At 38.1% G+C, this 14,291-nt stretch overlaps 1 protein-coding gene across 7 annotated transcripts in view; it reads left to right on the top strand.

Annotated features, from left to right (window-relative positions):
* UTRN (utrophin) overlaps window positions 1–14,291 on the top strand; it is a 496,689-nt gene that overhangs the window by 167,552 nt on the left and 314,846 nt on the right. For all 7 annotated transcript variants that reach the window (XM_034990899.1, XM_034990900.1, XM_034990897.1 and 4 more), the window contains 6 exons: window positions 104–259; window positions 4,434–4,604; window positions 6,436–6,615; window positions 10,672–10,806; window positions 12,362–12,511; window positions 13,783–13,944. In XM_034990899.1, the coding sequence (XP_034846790.1) occupies window positions 104–259; window positions 4,434–4,604; window positions 6,436–6,615; window positions 10,672–10,806; window positions 12,362–12,511; window positions 13,783–13,944 (954 nt within the window). The remainder of the gene's footprint in view (window positions 1–103; window positions 260–4,433; window positions 4,605–6,435; window positions 6,616–10,671; window positions 10,807–12,361; window positions 12,512–13,782; window positions 13,945–14,291) is intronic.

Below are 14,291 nucleotides of genomic sequence, written 5' to 3' on the forward strand. Positions count from 1 at the left end.
TCGGTTTTTATAATATTTTCAGGGATGCAAGCAGAGGCAAATTATAATTATGGCACCCACTTATATAGGAATGAACTCAACATGGGTTTGTTTCTGTGTTCAGGCCTTTGTTAATGAAATAGAAACAGTGGAATCATCTCTGAAAGACATGGAAGAAATAGAGGCTAACCTTCGAAGCTGTCCAGCTGCTGGAATAAAAACCTGGATGCAGACAAAACTAGTGGACTACCAAACCCAATTGGAGAAACTTAGCAAGGAGGTAAGTTTTTCAGCTTTGCTGTTTGTGGCCTTTAAGAGGCAGACCGTTCCTTTTTTTCAGTGTCTGAATTGATTTTATAGCCCATCCAGTTTGAAAAACAGTGGTCTAGAATACCTATAGCGTGGGTGGCAGGTTGGGGCAAAAAAATGGATTTTTCTTTTAATGAAGGGAGGGTACTAACTGTCCAGTTTGGCTCCTTGGTGGGAATGAGCTTGGTGTGTTCAACAAAGAACTAGAAAGGCAGTGTAGCTGGAATAGAATGAAGAGAGGAGTTAGTGGGTGGATAAGATCTGAAATCAGATCTCAGAATGTAGGTGAGATGGATTGTATTGGCCTTTGAAACAAAATTTGAAAATTTTATTTCAAGGATGATTTCACACAGCAGAGGGTTTTGAGCAAGGAAGTGACATTACCGTGTGGGTACTTTGCTCTGGGAAAGCCAGAATGAAAATAGAGAGATTATTTAAGAGGTTATTGCTGTCTTGGCCCTTCAGACTAGAGAGATAGTGGTGGAGGTCATGAGGACTGTTAGATTTGGACTATATTTTGAAAATAGAGATAGGAGTCTAGTAATGGATTGGACATGTGATCTCAAAAAGGGAATGGTCAAGGACAACTGAGGTTTGGGCAGAGCTTCCACTTTGTGTGAATTGTGGTGCTATTTGGTGAAATGGTGGAGACTCAAGGAACGAGAAGCTTTTGTGAGAGCAGGTGAAACAATGATTTCCATTCTGGAAGGGTTAAGTGTGAGATTATGAGGCATGCAGATGGAGCTCTTCAGCACTTACTGCCAGAAAGAGGAAAGGGTGAGTCCAAAGATGCTGAGAAGTTAGGGTCAGCTGGTGGAGTAACACGCCAGGAGGCTGTGAGGCCCCAGGGCCAGATGGAGAAAGCTTTCCACGGTGCCCTGTACTGAGGATTGCTGAGGCCAAGGAGAACTGAAAGTCAGGCTTTAGATCTGACAAGATGGAGGCTTTAAATGACCTTGAGGAAAGGGTCTGGTGGCATGGCAGGGAAGAGAGTCACGTTGGAGAATGTTGAGAGAATGGGAAGTGAGCAGTTGGGACAACAAGCATAACCAACTTTGAGGGGCAGAGAAATGGGGTGGGTGCAGAGACCTGGGGTCCAAAGAGATGTTTTTGTAATTTTTAGAAATAAAAGATGTTGCAGGATATTTCCATGCCAAAAAGACGGACCTCCCTAAGAAGGAGAAAATAATGAAACGGAGGAGTTTGAGAGAAGATATTCCTGGAGTTAAGTCTGTCATATGTGAGAGGGATGGGGTCCACTCTCTCTGTGAAAGAATTGTTGTTGGATAGTTTCTCCATGGTGATTGAAGGAAGGCAACTCTGGGTACAGTAGGACTGCAGTATAACTGTTCTCTTCTGATTGCTGTTGCTTCGCCAATGAGGTTACACAAAGCTCATGTGAGTGAGGAAGGGTGAAAAATGGGAGGAGACGATGTGAAATACAGGACTGTTCCGCAGACAGCCCTTAACGTCGTACACATCTCTTCATGCAAGGTTTTTGGTTAATGTTTATGTAGGAAAAATTGATATTTGCATCCTTGGAATATTCTGTTTTGTTTTCCCGTAAATTCTGTATTTTGAATATGTTCAAACTTAAAGGAAGTTTGAAATAAAGGTAGAGGGAGTAGCCACATGCCCATTCCTTAATTTGCCAGTTGTAACGTTCTACCACATTGCTTTCTCTCTCTCCTTCACTCTCTCCACACACACTTTTTTCCCCCTAAAAATGTACTTTTTTTTTATTATGTTATGTTAATCACCATACATTACATCATTAGTTTTTGATGTAGTGTTCCATGACTCATTGTTTGTGTATAACACCCAGCTCCATTCAATACGTGCCCTCTTTAATACCCATCACCAGGCTAACCCATCCCCCCACCCCCCTCCCCTCTAGAACCCTCAGTTTGTTTCTCAGAGTCCATAGTCTCTCATGGTTTGTCTCCCCCTCCAATTTCCCCCCCTTCATTCTTCCCCTCCTGCTATCTTCTTCTTCTTTTTTTTTTTTTAAATATTTATTTATTTATTTGAGAGAGCGAGAATGAGAGAGAGAGAGAGTACATGAGTGGGGGAGGGTCAGAGGGAGAAGCAGGCTCCTCGCTGAGCAGAGAGCCCGATGCGGGACTCGATCCCGGGACTCCAGGATCATGACCTGAGCCGAAGGCAGTCGCCCAACCAACTGAGCCACCCAGGCGCCCTTTTTTTTAACATATAATGTATTATTTGTTTCAGAGGTACAGATCTGTGATTCAACAGTCTTGCACAATTCACAGCACTCACCATAGCACATACCCTCCCCAATGTCTATCATTCAGCCACCCCATCCCTCCCACCTCCCACCACTCCAGCAACCCTCAGTTTGTTTCCTGAGATTAAGAATTCCTCATAAAAATGTACTTTTGACAGGGATTTGAAACTATCATGGCACTTCATCCCTAAACACTTTAGCATGGATATTAAATACTAAATACTTCTGTCATGAATAAAGACAGTCTTCTACAAAACCACAATACCATTGCCACACTTAAGAAAATAAGTTTTTAGTATCATCTACTCTGGCCAAATTCAGATTTTTCTAAGTGTGCTATAATCTGATGGTTTGTGCTTGAATCTGTTGAGATTTGGCAGAAAGTAAATACGGAAAATGGTTTGGAAGTGCCAGCAAGGAGCAAAGAAAGTGTAGATGGATAGATAGATACAGACAGACATAGTTATTTAGATCTATGTATCTATGTACATATATACATACATATAGATATGACAACATAGAAATAATTATGAATTACCATTGATTCATCATATGAGAGTAAACGTATGGGAAATGTTTAAGTGTCCTTATTAAGGAGGCAACCATGTGTTGTGTGAATCATTATCTAAAGCCATTCCAGACTCTTGTGTTTCATTGAGTAGTATAAAGGTTGAAGAAGTTTTGGACAAATACAATGTTGCCAAATTTTTATTTTGCTAAGAAAAGATGGATGTGTAAAGTCAATCAACAGATAAAAACAATCTATTTCATCTGTTATAGCCACGGTATCATGAAACAAGGAAAAATTTTAATGCCAAAAAATAGAAAGTATATAATCTCAAGATAATTATAGTTTTGAGCTTTTTTTTTTAAGTTCATTACAGTGTCTTTTTTTTCTCTCTGGATCTATGAGAATTATATAATTGACTAGTGTCCAGAAACTAGTAAGGAGAATTTTCTGGAAGCAGAACCCAAGGAATCTGTATTTACATATATATATGTATTTTTTAAAAACAGCTGCCCCACTTAAAGTGCTGATCAGCAGGACTTGGGCATCAGGGCTGCATAGTCTGCTTGCTCCTGCAGCACCATGCGGGCCAGGGAAATCAGAGCTCCTGTGTGGCCCCTTTCTATTTTTAGGTCTGTGATCCTCTTTGAAGAGTGGGTACAGGAAAGCCTCTGAGGATTCTCTGTCTCTCTCATGAGAGCCGTCCTATTCCTGTGCTGACTTTTGGTCACTGTCACCTTTGCGGCCAAGCAAGCCCCTGGTGCCGTGACCACTACTCTGAGTGGGAGGAAGTGAGCGCTGGGTGATCTCAGTGGGATGCTATCTACGGAAGTCCGTTTGTGTCAAGTATTTGATTATCTGAAATATTTAACTAAGTTATTGAATGAGATTCAGATAAAACCTATTTTCTGATGTAACTTTTTTGTGTCTGTGTGCAGGATACAAGTATAGTAGATTATCAAAACCAGAATTTTGTACAGCAGTGTTTTATGGGAGAAAATGGACATTCTGGTTGCTTCCAGGTTTTTTTTTTCCATAATAAACAGTGCTACAGTAAATTTCCTTAAAATATATGTTTTTATGGCTGTAGGCTAGATTCCTTCATTTGGGGTTACTCTGTCAAAAGTTATGCATTTTTAGAATTATAATAGGTATTTCCATATTGGATTAATATCCAAAATGTGGTGTAGTGTCCCAGTTATAATGATTGTTTTCGTTGTTGCTTATATTCCACAACATCAGCACAAAACGTATGAAGGACTTGATCTGAATGTTAAAACAAGACTCTTTGTGGAAGGTTCTCACTGTGTCCTTAGATATTAGAAACTAGAACTTGACATTTAGTGTTTTAGCATTTGTTTATCTGGGTGAATGGCTTTTCCTTTCCAGATTGCTATTCAAAAAAATAGGTTGTCTGAAAGTCAGGAAAAAGCAGTGAACCTGAAGAAAGATTTGTCAGAGATGCAGGAATGGATGACCCAGGCAGAAGAAGAGTACCTGGAGAGGGATTTTGAGTACAAGTCACCGGAAGAACTAGAGAGTGCAGTAGAAGAAATGAAGGTGAGTCTGGGGCCAGTGTCAATAGGCTTTATAGCTCCCCTTCTCCCTTAAATATGAATGAATGAATGAATGAATGAATGGGCGAATGAATCTATCTATCTATCTATCTATCTATCTATCTATCTATCTATCTATCTATCATCTGTAAAGCATGATATGTACATACAATCTTGCATAGTTGGATTTCAAATTGGAAAAAAAATATGGAAGGATAGCTGCTATGATTTTAGTAGAAAAAGGAAGCCGAGACTCCCTGTGTTCCATTTGGCCCATGAGTTGAGTCCATGAAGGCCCCTAAAACTGTCTCTTCCGTTAGAACCTCAGGGAGCCCTAGAGAATGACTCAAAAATTTAGTTTTATCAGTTATGTTCACAGTGTTGTGCAACCATCAACACTTATCTATTTCCAGAAGTTTTAAAGAAGAATTGTCTTTTGTCAGGAGCAAGGGCGACTTCCCAATTTGGTTGCGATTTATCTTCATTTTATCAAAGGTATTCTTCCAGTGAATTCATGGGAAACACATGAATAACAAAATTTTGTTAGAGCAGGTAAGAGTCGCAGTAGGAACATTGTCAAGGGATTTAATATCATTTGGGTCTACAGGATGTATTTCCTGTAAACTTACATTCCTGTGTCAATAGTCTTGAATGCTTTCTTTTTTTGGATAGTGAAGGAACTGGGCATCATTCCCAAATTTCTAACATTGATTCAAGTGTCCTTCAGTGTTCATACCAAAGGAGATAGTGTCTTAAAGGCTATTAAAAAAAAAAAAAGATTAAGCCACACATTAACTGTTTTATGCCAAATTTAACTTGCCTGAAAGTATAACTAAAGCAAAAATTTCTGTATATCTGTTTAAAAAGGGATTATATTTCATCAATGCATTATTGAATGTGAATCAAAGTAAATACAGTAAGGGAGTCTTACTGTACTTGTATGTAGTGTTTTCACTGAAGCATCTTTTTTTAGTGTAGTTTTTTTGAGAGCTTTTAAAATATTCAGTATAAGGTATTTTAAAGGTAGCCTACCGTGTTAAGAACCATCTTATTTAATTTATTCTCTTCCTTTATATTATTGGCATTGTAGTTTTGTGGTTTCTTAAAGTCACTAGGGATGAGAGCTTAGAGAAATAAGTTTAACCTTGATTGGGCAACATTCTATTTGTTTTTATTCTTCCAAACAACCGTTATGGTTTTAAAAACCACTATACTTAATTACTTTAACAACCGAGAGAGATTTAAAACCATTAAGCAGTAGAGGAAGCTAAAAGGGAACATGAAAAGCTGTCTTGGGTTGATTTTTCTGAAAGTGAGTCTTCATCCCCAGCATGGAGGGAAAGTCAGGAAAGAAGCTATTTCTAGGTTAGACTTCTTAGTATAACTTCATCAACTTCGAAATGCTATTAATTATCAGAAGCACAGATACACCTATGTTCCAGGAGAAAAAAAGATATGTTTAAATTATTTTTAAATGATACCTCTACTATGGCGAAAATTTATTTATTACAGTTTAATATGCTCAGACTTACAGTGTTTAATTAAAATACCTCACTTAGATTCTTATCATGGGCCCAGACTTTGAAAATACTCCACGTCAGTAACTGAGGGTGACTCAGGTGTTCACATTGCTTGTTATGAAATGTAAATGTTACAGTTAGTGTTTGTTCTTATTTCAAAAGTACTCTCTGTGGTGATTACCTAAATAACATTCCAGGTGGGTAGTTAGAATCATGTCAGCATTTTAATTTTGGTTTAGTTATCTTTTTAAAAAAGAAATAAATTAGTTACTGAGAAAGGGAGACAGTTTTCAAGTTCATCCTTTCTTGGACTAGAGGGCGAAAGAGGACGTGTTGCAGAAGGAGGTGAGAGTGAAGATTCTCAAGGACAACATCATGTTACTGGCTGCAAAGGCGCCCTCTGGTGGCCAGGAATTGACATCTGAGCTGAATGTTGTGCTGGAGAATTACCAACTTCTTTGTAACCGAATTCGAGGAAAATGCCACACGCTAGAGGTATGTTATTTTATCAGTGACATATTTCTGAGATCAAACTGTGTAAAGTACCGACCATTTCCATATCTTGGAAAAAACTCGAATTTTCTTTTCCAGTATGGGATCATAAAGGAAAAGTCGTTCTTGGATAACAAGTTGGTAAAATGAAACTGGGATAAAAAAATAGGAAACCAAAATTTGCCTTCAATTAGTAGCAGGTTCTTGGGAAAGCGGTTTCATATCTTTAGAATTTTTTTATATGTGAAATCAAGGTTTTCATGTTTCAGGTGATCTGTAGGGTCTGTTCCAATTCTAAAATTTTAGAACAATGTAATGTGAGCCTCTCCTTTGTTTTATTTTGCCTGGTTAGTACACAGAGGTGAATTGAGGTTTTTTGTTATGACTGGTGTCTGAAGGTAGAGAGTCACCTGATAGAAAGAAGAACTTGCAATGTGCTGTTATTTTCCTGGACCATTTTCCCCCCTGGCCGTTGGTTGAAGGTGTAGATGATGCTGAGTTGTTGTTGTTGTTGTTTTTAAATAAGTTTTTGCTTGTTTGTTTTGACATTAGTGTGACTTTTGTTGCATCTTACTGAAAAGATTTAAGAAGAATTTCAATTTATAAACAATTTAATTTAAATTCAGTTCAACTTAAATTAAATGATTGTATTGTGGTAAATCCTAAAATGGTAAACAATCACAGTTGTAATATTTAAATTCATTCAGTGCTTGGCTTGTTCTGAATCTATTTTGTGCTAAGATAAATATGTATAATTCAAACTGGTTAATAAGAAAGCTGTAGGTCAAACAAAACTTCATTCCTTAAAGTTAACATACAGTTGATCCTTGAACAATGTGGGGGCGGGGGTGGTTAGGAGCACTGACCACACCTAATGTCACTCAGCTGAAAATCTGTTTATAACTTTTGACTTTCCCAAAACTTAACTACTAACAGCCTACTGTTGACCAGAAGCCTTATTGATGATATCAACAATCAATTAACACATACTTTGCATGTTATATGTATCATGTACTGTATTCTTACAATAATGTAAATTAAATGTTAAGAAAATCATAAGGAAAAGAAAACATGTTTATATTATTGTGTTGTAAAAAAATCCATGTATAAATGGATCCACGCAGTTCAAACCTGTGTTGTTCAACGGTCAACTGTATTGTCTAATATAAAATACCTGAGGTTACTCAGTTGAGAATTTAAAATTTAAAATTTTGTAAACATAATATATAATATTATGTATGCCTAGTCTTGAATCCTAGTGAATGATCTTGGACTTGAACTTTACTGTAGTTTTATCCATGTTTTTGTTTTCCTATTTATTTATAGTCAAAATAACAATTCATAATATGTTAAAATAATGAACAAAGTCCCTAAGTTATACTAATCTAACAAAAGACCACCACGTATCCTGTGTCATTTCTTCAAGTTGTGTTTATGACCCAGAGGTGGCAATTTGAGGATGAGGAGTGAAGTATGCATGTTGAAAATTTGGAATTGCTTTGAGAATTACCTTGGAATTAATTTGAGAGAATTACTTTGAGAGAAGAGAAGGAAAAATGCCAGAAAAAAAAAATGATAAGAGAGAAAAGATGAGAAAAAAGATAATATCTTTAAAGGGGGAAATGAAAAGATGAATAAAGAAGTTTAAAAAACTGAAATGCTCTGAAATTTTGTCCAAGATGACTAAGGAATCTTAGGCAGAAATAGCCCAAATTCCTAAATTAGAGTAAGAATGTTTTTCTTTGGCAGGATCCAACTTTATTACCTTGGTTATTTCTAGATTCCTTAATTTATTTTTAAATCATGAAATATTTCAAATTTATAGAAAAGTACAGATAATAACACCTATATAGCCCTATATAACCAATGTATAACCATATATATATATATATTCTTCAGATATAACTTAATGTTTTGCCTTATTTTTCCAGATCTTGTTTTTAAAATAAAACAAATTAGCATTACAGACTATGTTTCCTCCTTTCCCAGCCCGTACCCTCTCTCTCAGCCCCTCTCTTGAAGTAGTCATTATCCTGGAGTTGCTCTATATTCTTCCCATCCCTGTTTTTATATGTTTAATATATACACTTATGTTTCAGTTGTCAGTTGCTATGTAACAAACCTCACCAAAGCATAGTGACTTACAAAAACAGCCATTTATTATTTCTCATGATGCGTGGGCTGATCCGGCCCAGCGGAGTTGCTCTGCTCCACGTGGTATAGGGAGAGCGCTCTCGGGGGCTGCATTCCTGTGGGAGCTCAGCAGGGGGCGCTCGCAACGGCCTCTCCTCTGCCGGTCTTTCTTCCCGTGGTTCTCTGCAGCAGGGCGGCTGGCTTTTAGGAGGGAGAAGCAGAAGTTGCCAGCCCCCTTAGAGGCCAGGCCAGCAATTTGGTAGAGCATCACCTCCGTAGCATTCTTTTGTCCTAAGCAGGTTGCGAGGCCAGCCCACATCCTGGGGGAGGAGAAAACAAATTCGCCACCTAACAGGAGTAGTGGCAAAAAATGTGTGGTTATTATCAGTCCGCCATAGTTCACTCTCTGGCCATAAATTCGTTCCATTGTTCCCTCATGCAAAATGCACGCAGGCTCTCTCAGGGACTCCCAGAGTCATATCCGGTACATAATCAAGGTCGAAATCCAGTGTCTTGTGATGGGCGCATCAGGCCCAGATATAATGGGGCTCATTGGAGCAGTTTCTTCAGGTGCAGGTGTGCGGGAGCAGTGCCTCTAGATCTGGTGACCTGGGCACAAAAAAGACAGGTTATCTGCACCCCCCATACCCAACATCCATGGTGAGATGGGCACAGGAATGCCTCGGTGGACACTTCCGTTCAAAAAAGTTGGCAGAATGGAAGGTAATAAACAGTCACTGGTAATGGCGACTCTGAAATCTAGTAATAGTAGTTTTGGTATCTGGCCAGGTACGTGTGTGTAGTCGGTGTCCTACTCCATCAGAGAGAAGGTTCTGTTGGCTGCTGAGTAGATCTCGGTCTGCTCTCTGTAGAAATCTGGGGGACGAGACACCTCTTTTCTCTTTTAGTCTTAGCCAGGGGTAGGCAGATTATAGCCTAAGGAGTAAATCTGGCTTGTGGCCTGTGTCTGTATGGCTCGTGAGCTAAAAATGGTTTGTCTATTTTTAAAAGAGTGGTTCAAAAAGCAAAACACACACACACACAATAAACAAAAAAGAATCTGTGACAGAGACTGAATGTGGCCTATGAAACCTAAAAGACTTACTGTCTGGCCTTTTATAGGAAAATTTGGAGTGCTGGGATGTACCTTCTCTAAGTCAATAGATCTGAAAGAGGGTCACCCCAGGAGGCTCCCTGCTGGACTCTTTCTCCTAAATTTATCAATCGAATAGGCTCATCCTATATGGGAAGGGGTAGTTCCTCCCATAACTTTGCTCCTAGAAAGGGGAGTATAAATTTATCCCTCTCCCCGCAAAACTCCCGTAGGAATGGGGAATAAGTGATTGGGACTAATACAGTAAGAGTATAGTGTAACTCCATTTGGTTGAATGTGACTCTCTTCATATATAGACACATTCATAGGAATTTAGGAAAAAATTGAAAGAGTATACAGCAGATTGTTAGATCAGTGAGCTCTGAGTTAGAAGAGGGTAGACCCCAGGGAATTCTAATTTTCTATATGATTTTGTTAACAAGTGTTGCAGTTATGAGTACTTTTTACCCTCCTGTTTAAAAAAAAAAAAACAACTGATAATATTTCCCTCCTGGTTTCTTCTACTAATTATATAGTTTTATTTTTGGCATTTAAATAGATCCTTGGAATTTTTTTTAGTGCACAGAGGGAGACAACTCATTCCTCTTTATCCCCCGGTCCCCCCCCTCCCACCAACTGGTCTCATATGATTTGTTGAAGAATTTTATTTTTTCACTTATTGCAATTCCAACTTCATCAGTTTCTAAATTTTCAAGTATACTCATATCTAAACGAAATTGTTATTATTAGTTAGAGAGAATATGTTGTATTGGAGCTCCATCACCTCTCAAATGACTTCTTTTATAATAGAGCTTTTTTCTTGCTCATGTTAGGAAGTATGGTCTTGCTGGATTGAACTGCTTCACTATTTGGATCTTGAGACCTGCTGGCTGAGCACTTTGGAGGAGCGGATGAAGAGTACCGAGGCCCTGCCCGAGAAGGCAGACGCTATCAATGAAGCCCTGGAGGTGGGCAGTTCTTTCTGTGGCAGCGAGGCCAAATGCGTACTCCAAGGAGGAACATGGTGCTTTCTGCTGACAAAGGCATTTGCTTTCTCGGTGGTTTTCAGCATAACTTCCATGACCTGCAGTATTTATACAGTCCTGTGTATTTAGATTATTGGTGACCCACAAACTCAGCCTCGTGGGGTGGGTTAGCTGTTTGATAATTAACACATTTTGGGCATGAGTACCTTTAGCAGAGCACCCTAGTGATTTTCCAGCTTATTTTTACCTTTCCCCAGATAAAACTGCCTTCTGTTATTAGGGTAATTGCTCTCTTGTTTCTTCATAAAGTTATTTTTGCTCATTAGACAGGGCAACTGCTGAGTTTACAGTAGCTCTTGCTCTGTTATCTTCCCCCATGTGAAGAGCTGGGGACGGGTTAGAGTGGTTAGTCTTTGAGGCTTGGATCCTGTCTTAGGAGCTTGTCCCCAGGCTTAGGCTCGAGCTCCACGAGGCCAAGAAATGTACCTGCTTTTTCATCATTCCCAAGTTATCAGCACAGCGTGTGGCCCACGATAACTTAAAAACTCTTTCTTCAGTGGATTAAAATGTGAAGAGAGTAGATTTGCTTCAAATAAAAGAGGAGGAAGAGCGTCCCTTTGCTTTTAAAATGGAAGGGACACAGGATGGTAACTGAGTGGATGACTGGACTAAAGGTCAGGAATGAGTCCAAGGTGGGACCTGAAGTCCAAGAGCCGGATGCTCTGCTGGAGGAAAGATACCGCTTCTCAAGTAAGATCACAGGGTGAGAGGTTGAGAGAAGAAGAAAAAGTATGAAATCTTCCTTTAAAAACATATCTTCCTAATATGAGAATTAAAACAGGTGCATTCCAGAAATATGGGAACATGGAGAGAAGTAAAAAGCAAGATAAGCACTTTTAAACGTTTTGGTGTATTTCTTCCTAATTATTATTTTCTATCCACACTGGAAGGCAGTACATTATAGTACTGGATAAATACAGTCTTTAAGTACAGTCTTGAAGTTGGAATTGTAGCTCTACTTTTTACTGTGTGTTTTTGTATTTAACCTCTGTGAGCTTCAGTTTTCCCATCTGTAATATGGCAATAGTATTTAGCCCATCCAGCTAATTAGATTTATGTATATAAAAAGTGTGTATATAAAACAGTGTCTAGCATTCTGGTATGTTGTAGAAAAATGAGTACCTATTTTTAGTAATATGGTCAATAACCATTGGAGATAATTTTGCTTGTATTGTTTTCTGCTTTTAAAATTTTCATCATACCATGAACATTTCCCTACGTAATTAATAATTACTGAAATTATTTTTATGAAAGTCTAGTAACATGTATCATCATTCATACTGAGTTTTCAATTTTAGGTATTTATTAATACCATGATGGACATTTTTGTAACTTAATCATCTACCTCATTTCTGGTCCTGTTCTTTAGGTAGATTTATAGAGAATGAAATTACTTGTTTAAAAAAGTGGACATTTTTAGGATCCTTGATATATTTTGCCTCAGTCAGTGCATATTTTTTCTCCTCTCCCTGTCTAGTCTCTGGAATCCGTTTTGCGACATCCAGCAGATAATCGCACCCAGATTCGAGAACTTGGCCAGACTCTGATTGATGGAGGGATTCTTGATGATATAATCAGTGAAAAACTGGAGGCTTTTAATAGTCGATACGAAGACCTGAGTCACCTGGTAAGAATTGGGGAACCCAAATGTTGATAGGTATCACGGTATAGAGCTGACTGCAAGAACTTTTACCAAGGGGAAGAGTTGGTAACCAACATGAATAGGGGTGTTGAGGACACTGAAATCCTAGGTGGGGAAGAGTAGACCTAACACTTAGAAGACAAGCAGAACTTTGATGAATAAAGAAATCTACCCTTGAGATTGTTTCTACTTATGAACTATTTAATTTCCTTTAAGGATATTATAGCTATATATAAGAATAGGAACTCAGATTATCCTAGTAAATATTAGGACCAACTGAATTTGACGTAAGTTGCTGTTATAAAATGTCATAATCTCTAGATACCTATTCAGAATGCATCAAATATGCATGTTCATATCAGTAAGTAGAGAAAGGAGATTATCCTTTATAGGAGGGTTGGATGGATATTACATACTTTTAAACACATTAAATAATAATGATTGATGTTTAGATTGTGAAGAGCATCAAATTCACCCCAAAAGTGCAGCAGATGGTGGTTCAACACATATGTAAATCCATAGAACTTGAGACTTTGGAAAAAAAAAAAGAGATTTATATATTCACTTTACTGATAGACATTCTTGTTATATTTTATATCGTTATTGATAGGCTTATTGCGGGTTCCTGTAAATATCCTAAATGTGTAATAGATGACATTTTTATTGTCTCTGTCTAATATGTTATGTGGGAAAACTTTTTTTTTTAATTGAGGTATAATTGAAATATAACATTATATTACTTTCAGGTGTATGACGTAATGATTTGATATTTGTATACGTTGTGAAATGATCACCACAATAGGCTTAGCTAACATCCCTCACCATACATCATCACAATTTTTTTTTCTAGTGATGAGGACTTTTAAGATCTACTCTCTTCATACTCTCAGTCTGTTCTTGTCTCTATGAGCTTGTTTTTTTTGTTTGTTTTAGATTCCACGTATAAGTGAGATCATGTGCTATTTGCTTTTCTCTGACTCATTTCCCTTAGCATAACACCCTCAAGGGCATTTTTATATTTTGCCATTGTATATAGAAAGAAGTAAAAATTAGTAATTTACTGTAAGATAAATAAGACATTAGAAGAATCTTTTCACTGTTATCTTTGCTCGTTATTATTTATTTGTAATGTAGGCCAAAGTTTTGAGCTTTTACAGTCTGTTTCTATCTTGGTGACCAGAACATGAGGGTTTTCTTATATTCAGCTCTTTATATTGGTGCTGAGCAACTAATGATTCAATTTTTCCCCTGTGTAGGCAGAGAGCAAGCAGATTGCTTTGGAAAAGCAGCTCCAGGTCCTACGGGAAACTGACCACATGCTTCAAGTCTTGCAGGAGAGCTTAGGGGAGCTGGACAAGCAGCTCACAACGTACTTGACTGATAGGATAGATGCCTTCCAAGTTCCACAGGAAGCTCAGGTACTGCCATGGAGTGGAGGGCTTTCAAGACATAAAAAGAGCATATGTAATCACTTCCTCCTCCACAAGACAACCAGCCCCTCTTGCCATTCCAAACTGAGTCAGTGAGGAAGGTTCACCTTACTTATGGGGCTGCATATGGGTTTGGAGTTCTTTTGGTCTCTCTTTGAGACCCTGGCAAATGACCACCATTTTAAAATTATAGTTATAAAGTTGGGAAAATTCCTTTTTTTAAATAAATAAGTGGTGAACACTAGAAATGACGAACGCCAAGATCTTAGTTTGTGTGTCCCACATGGGAGTCTGGCAACACAGGTGGCCTATATTATTATTAAAGTTATTAAAGC

The sequence above is a fragment of the Mirounga leonina genome, unplaced genomic scaffold (assembly GCF_011800145.1).
Source record: "Mirounga leonina isolate KUSES-001 unplaced genomic scaffold, KU_Mleo_1.0 Mir_53, whole genome shotgun sequence".
Classification (NCBI taxonomy): Eukaryota; Metazoa; Chordata; class Mammalia; order Carnivora; family Phocidae; genus Mirounga; species Mirounga leonina.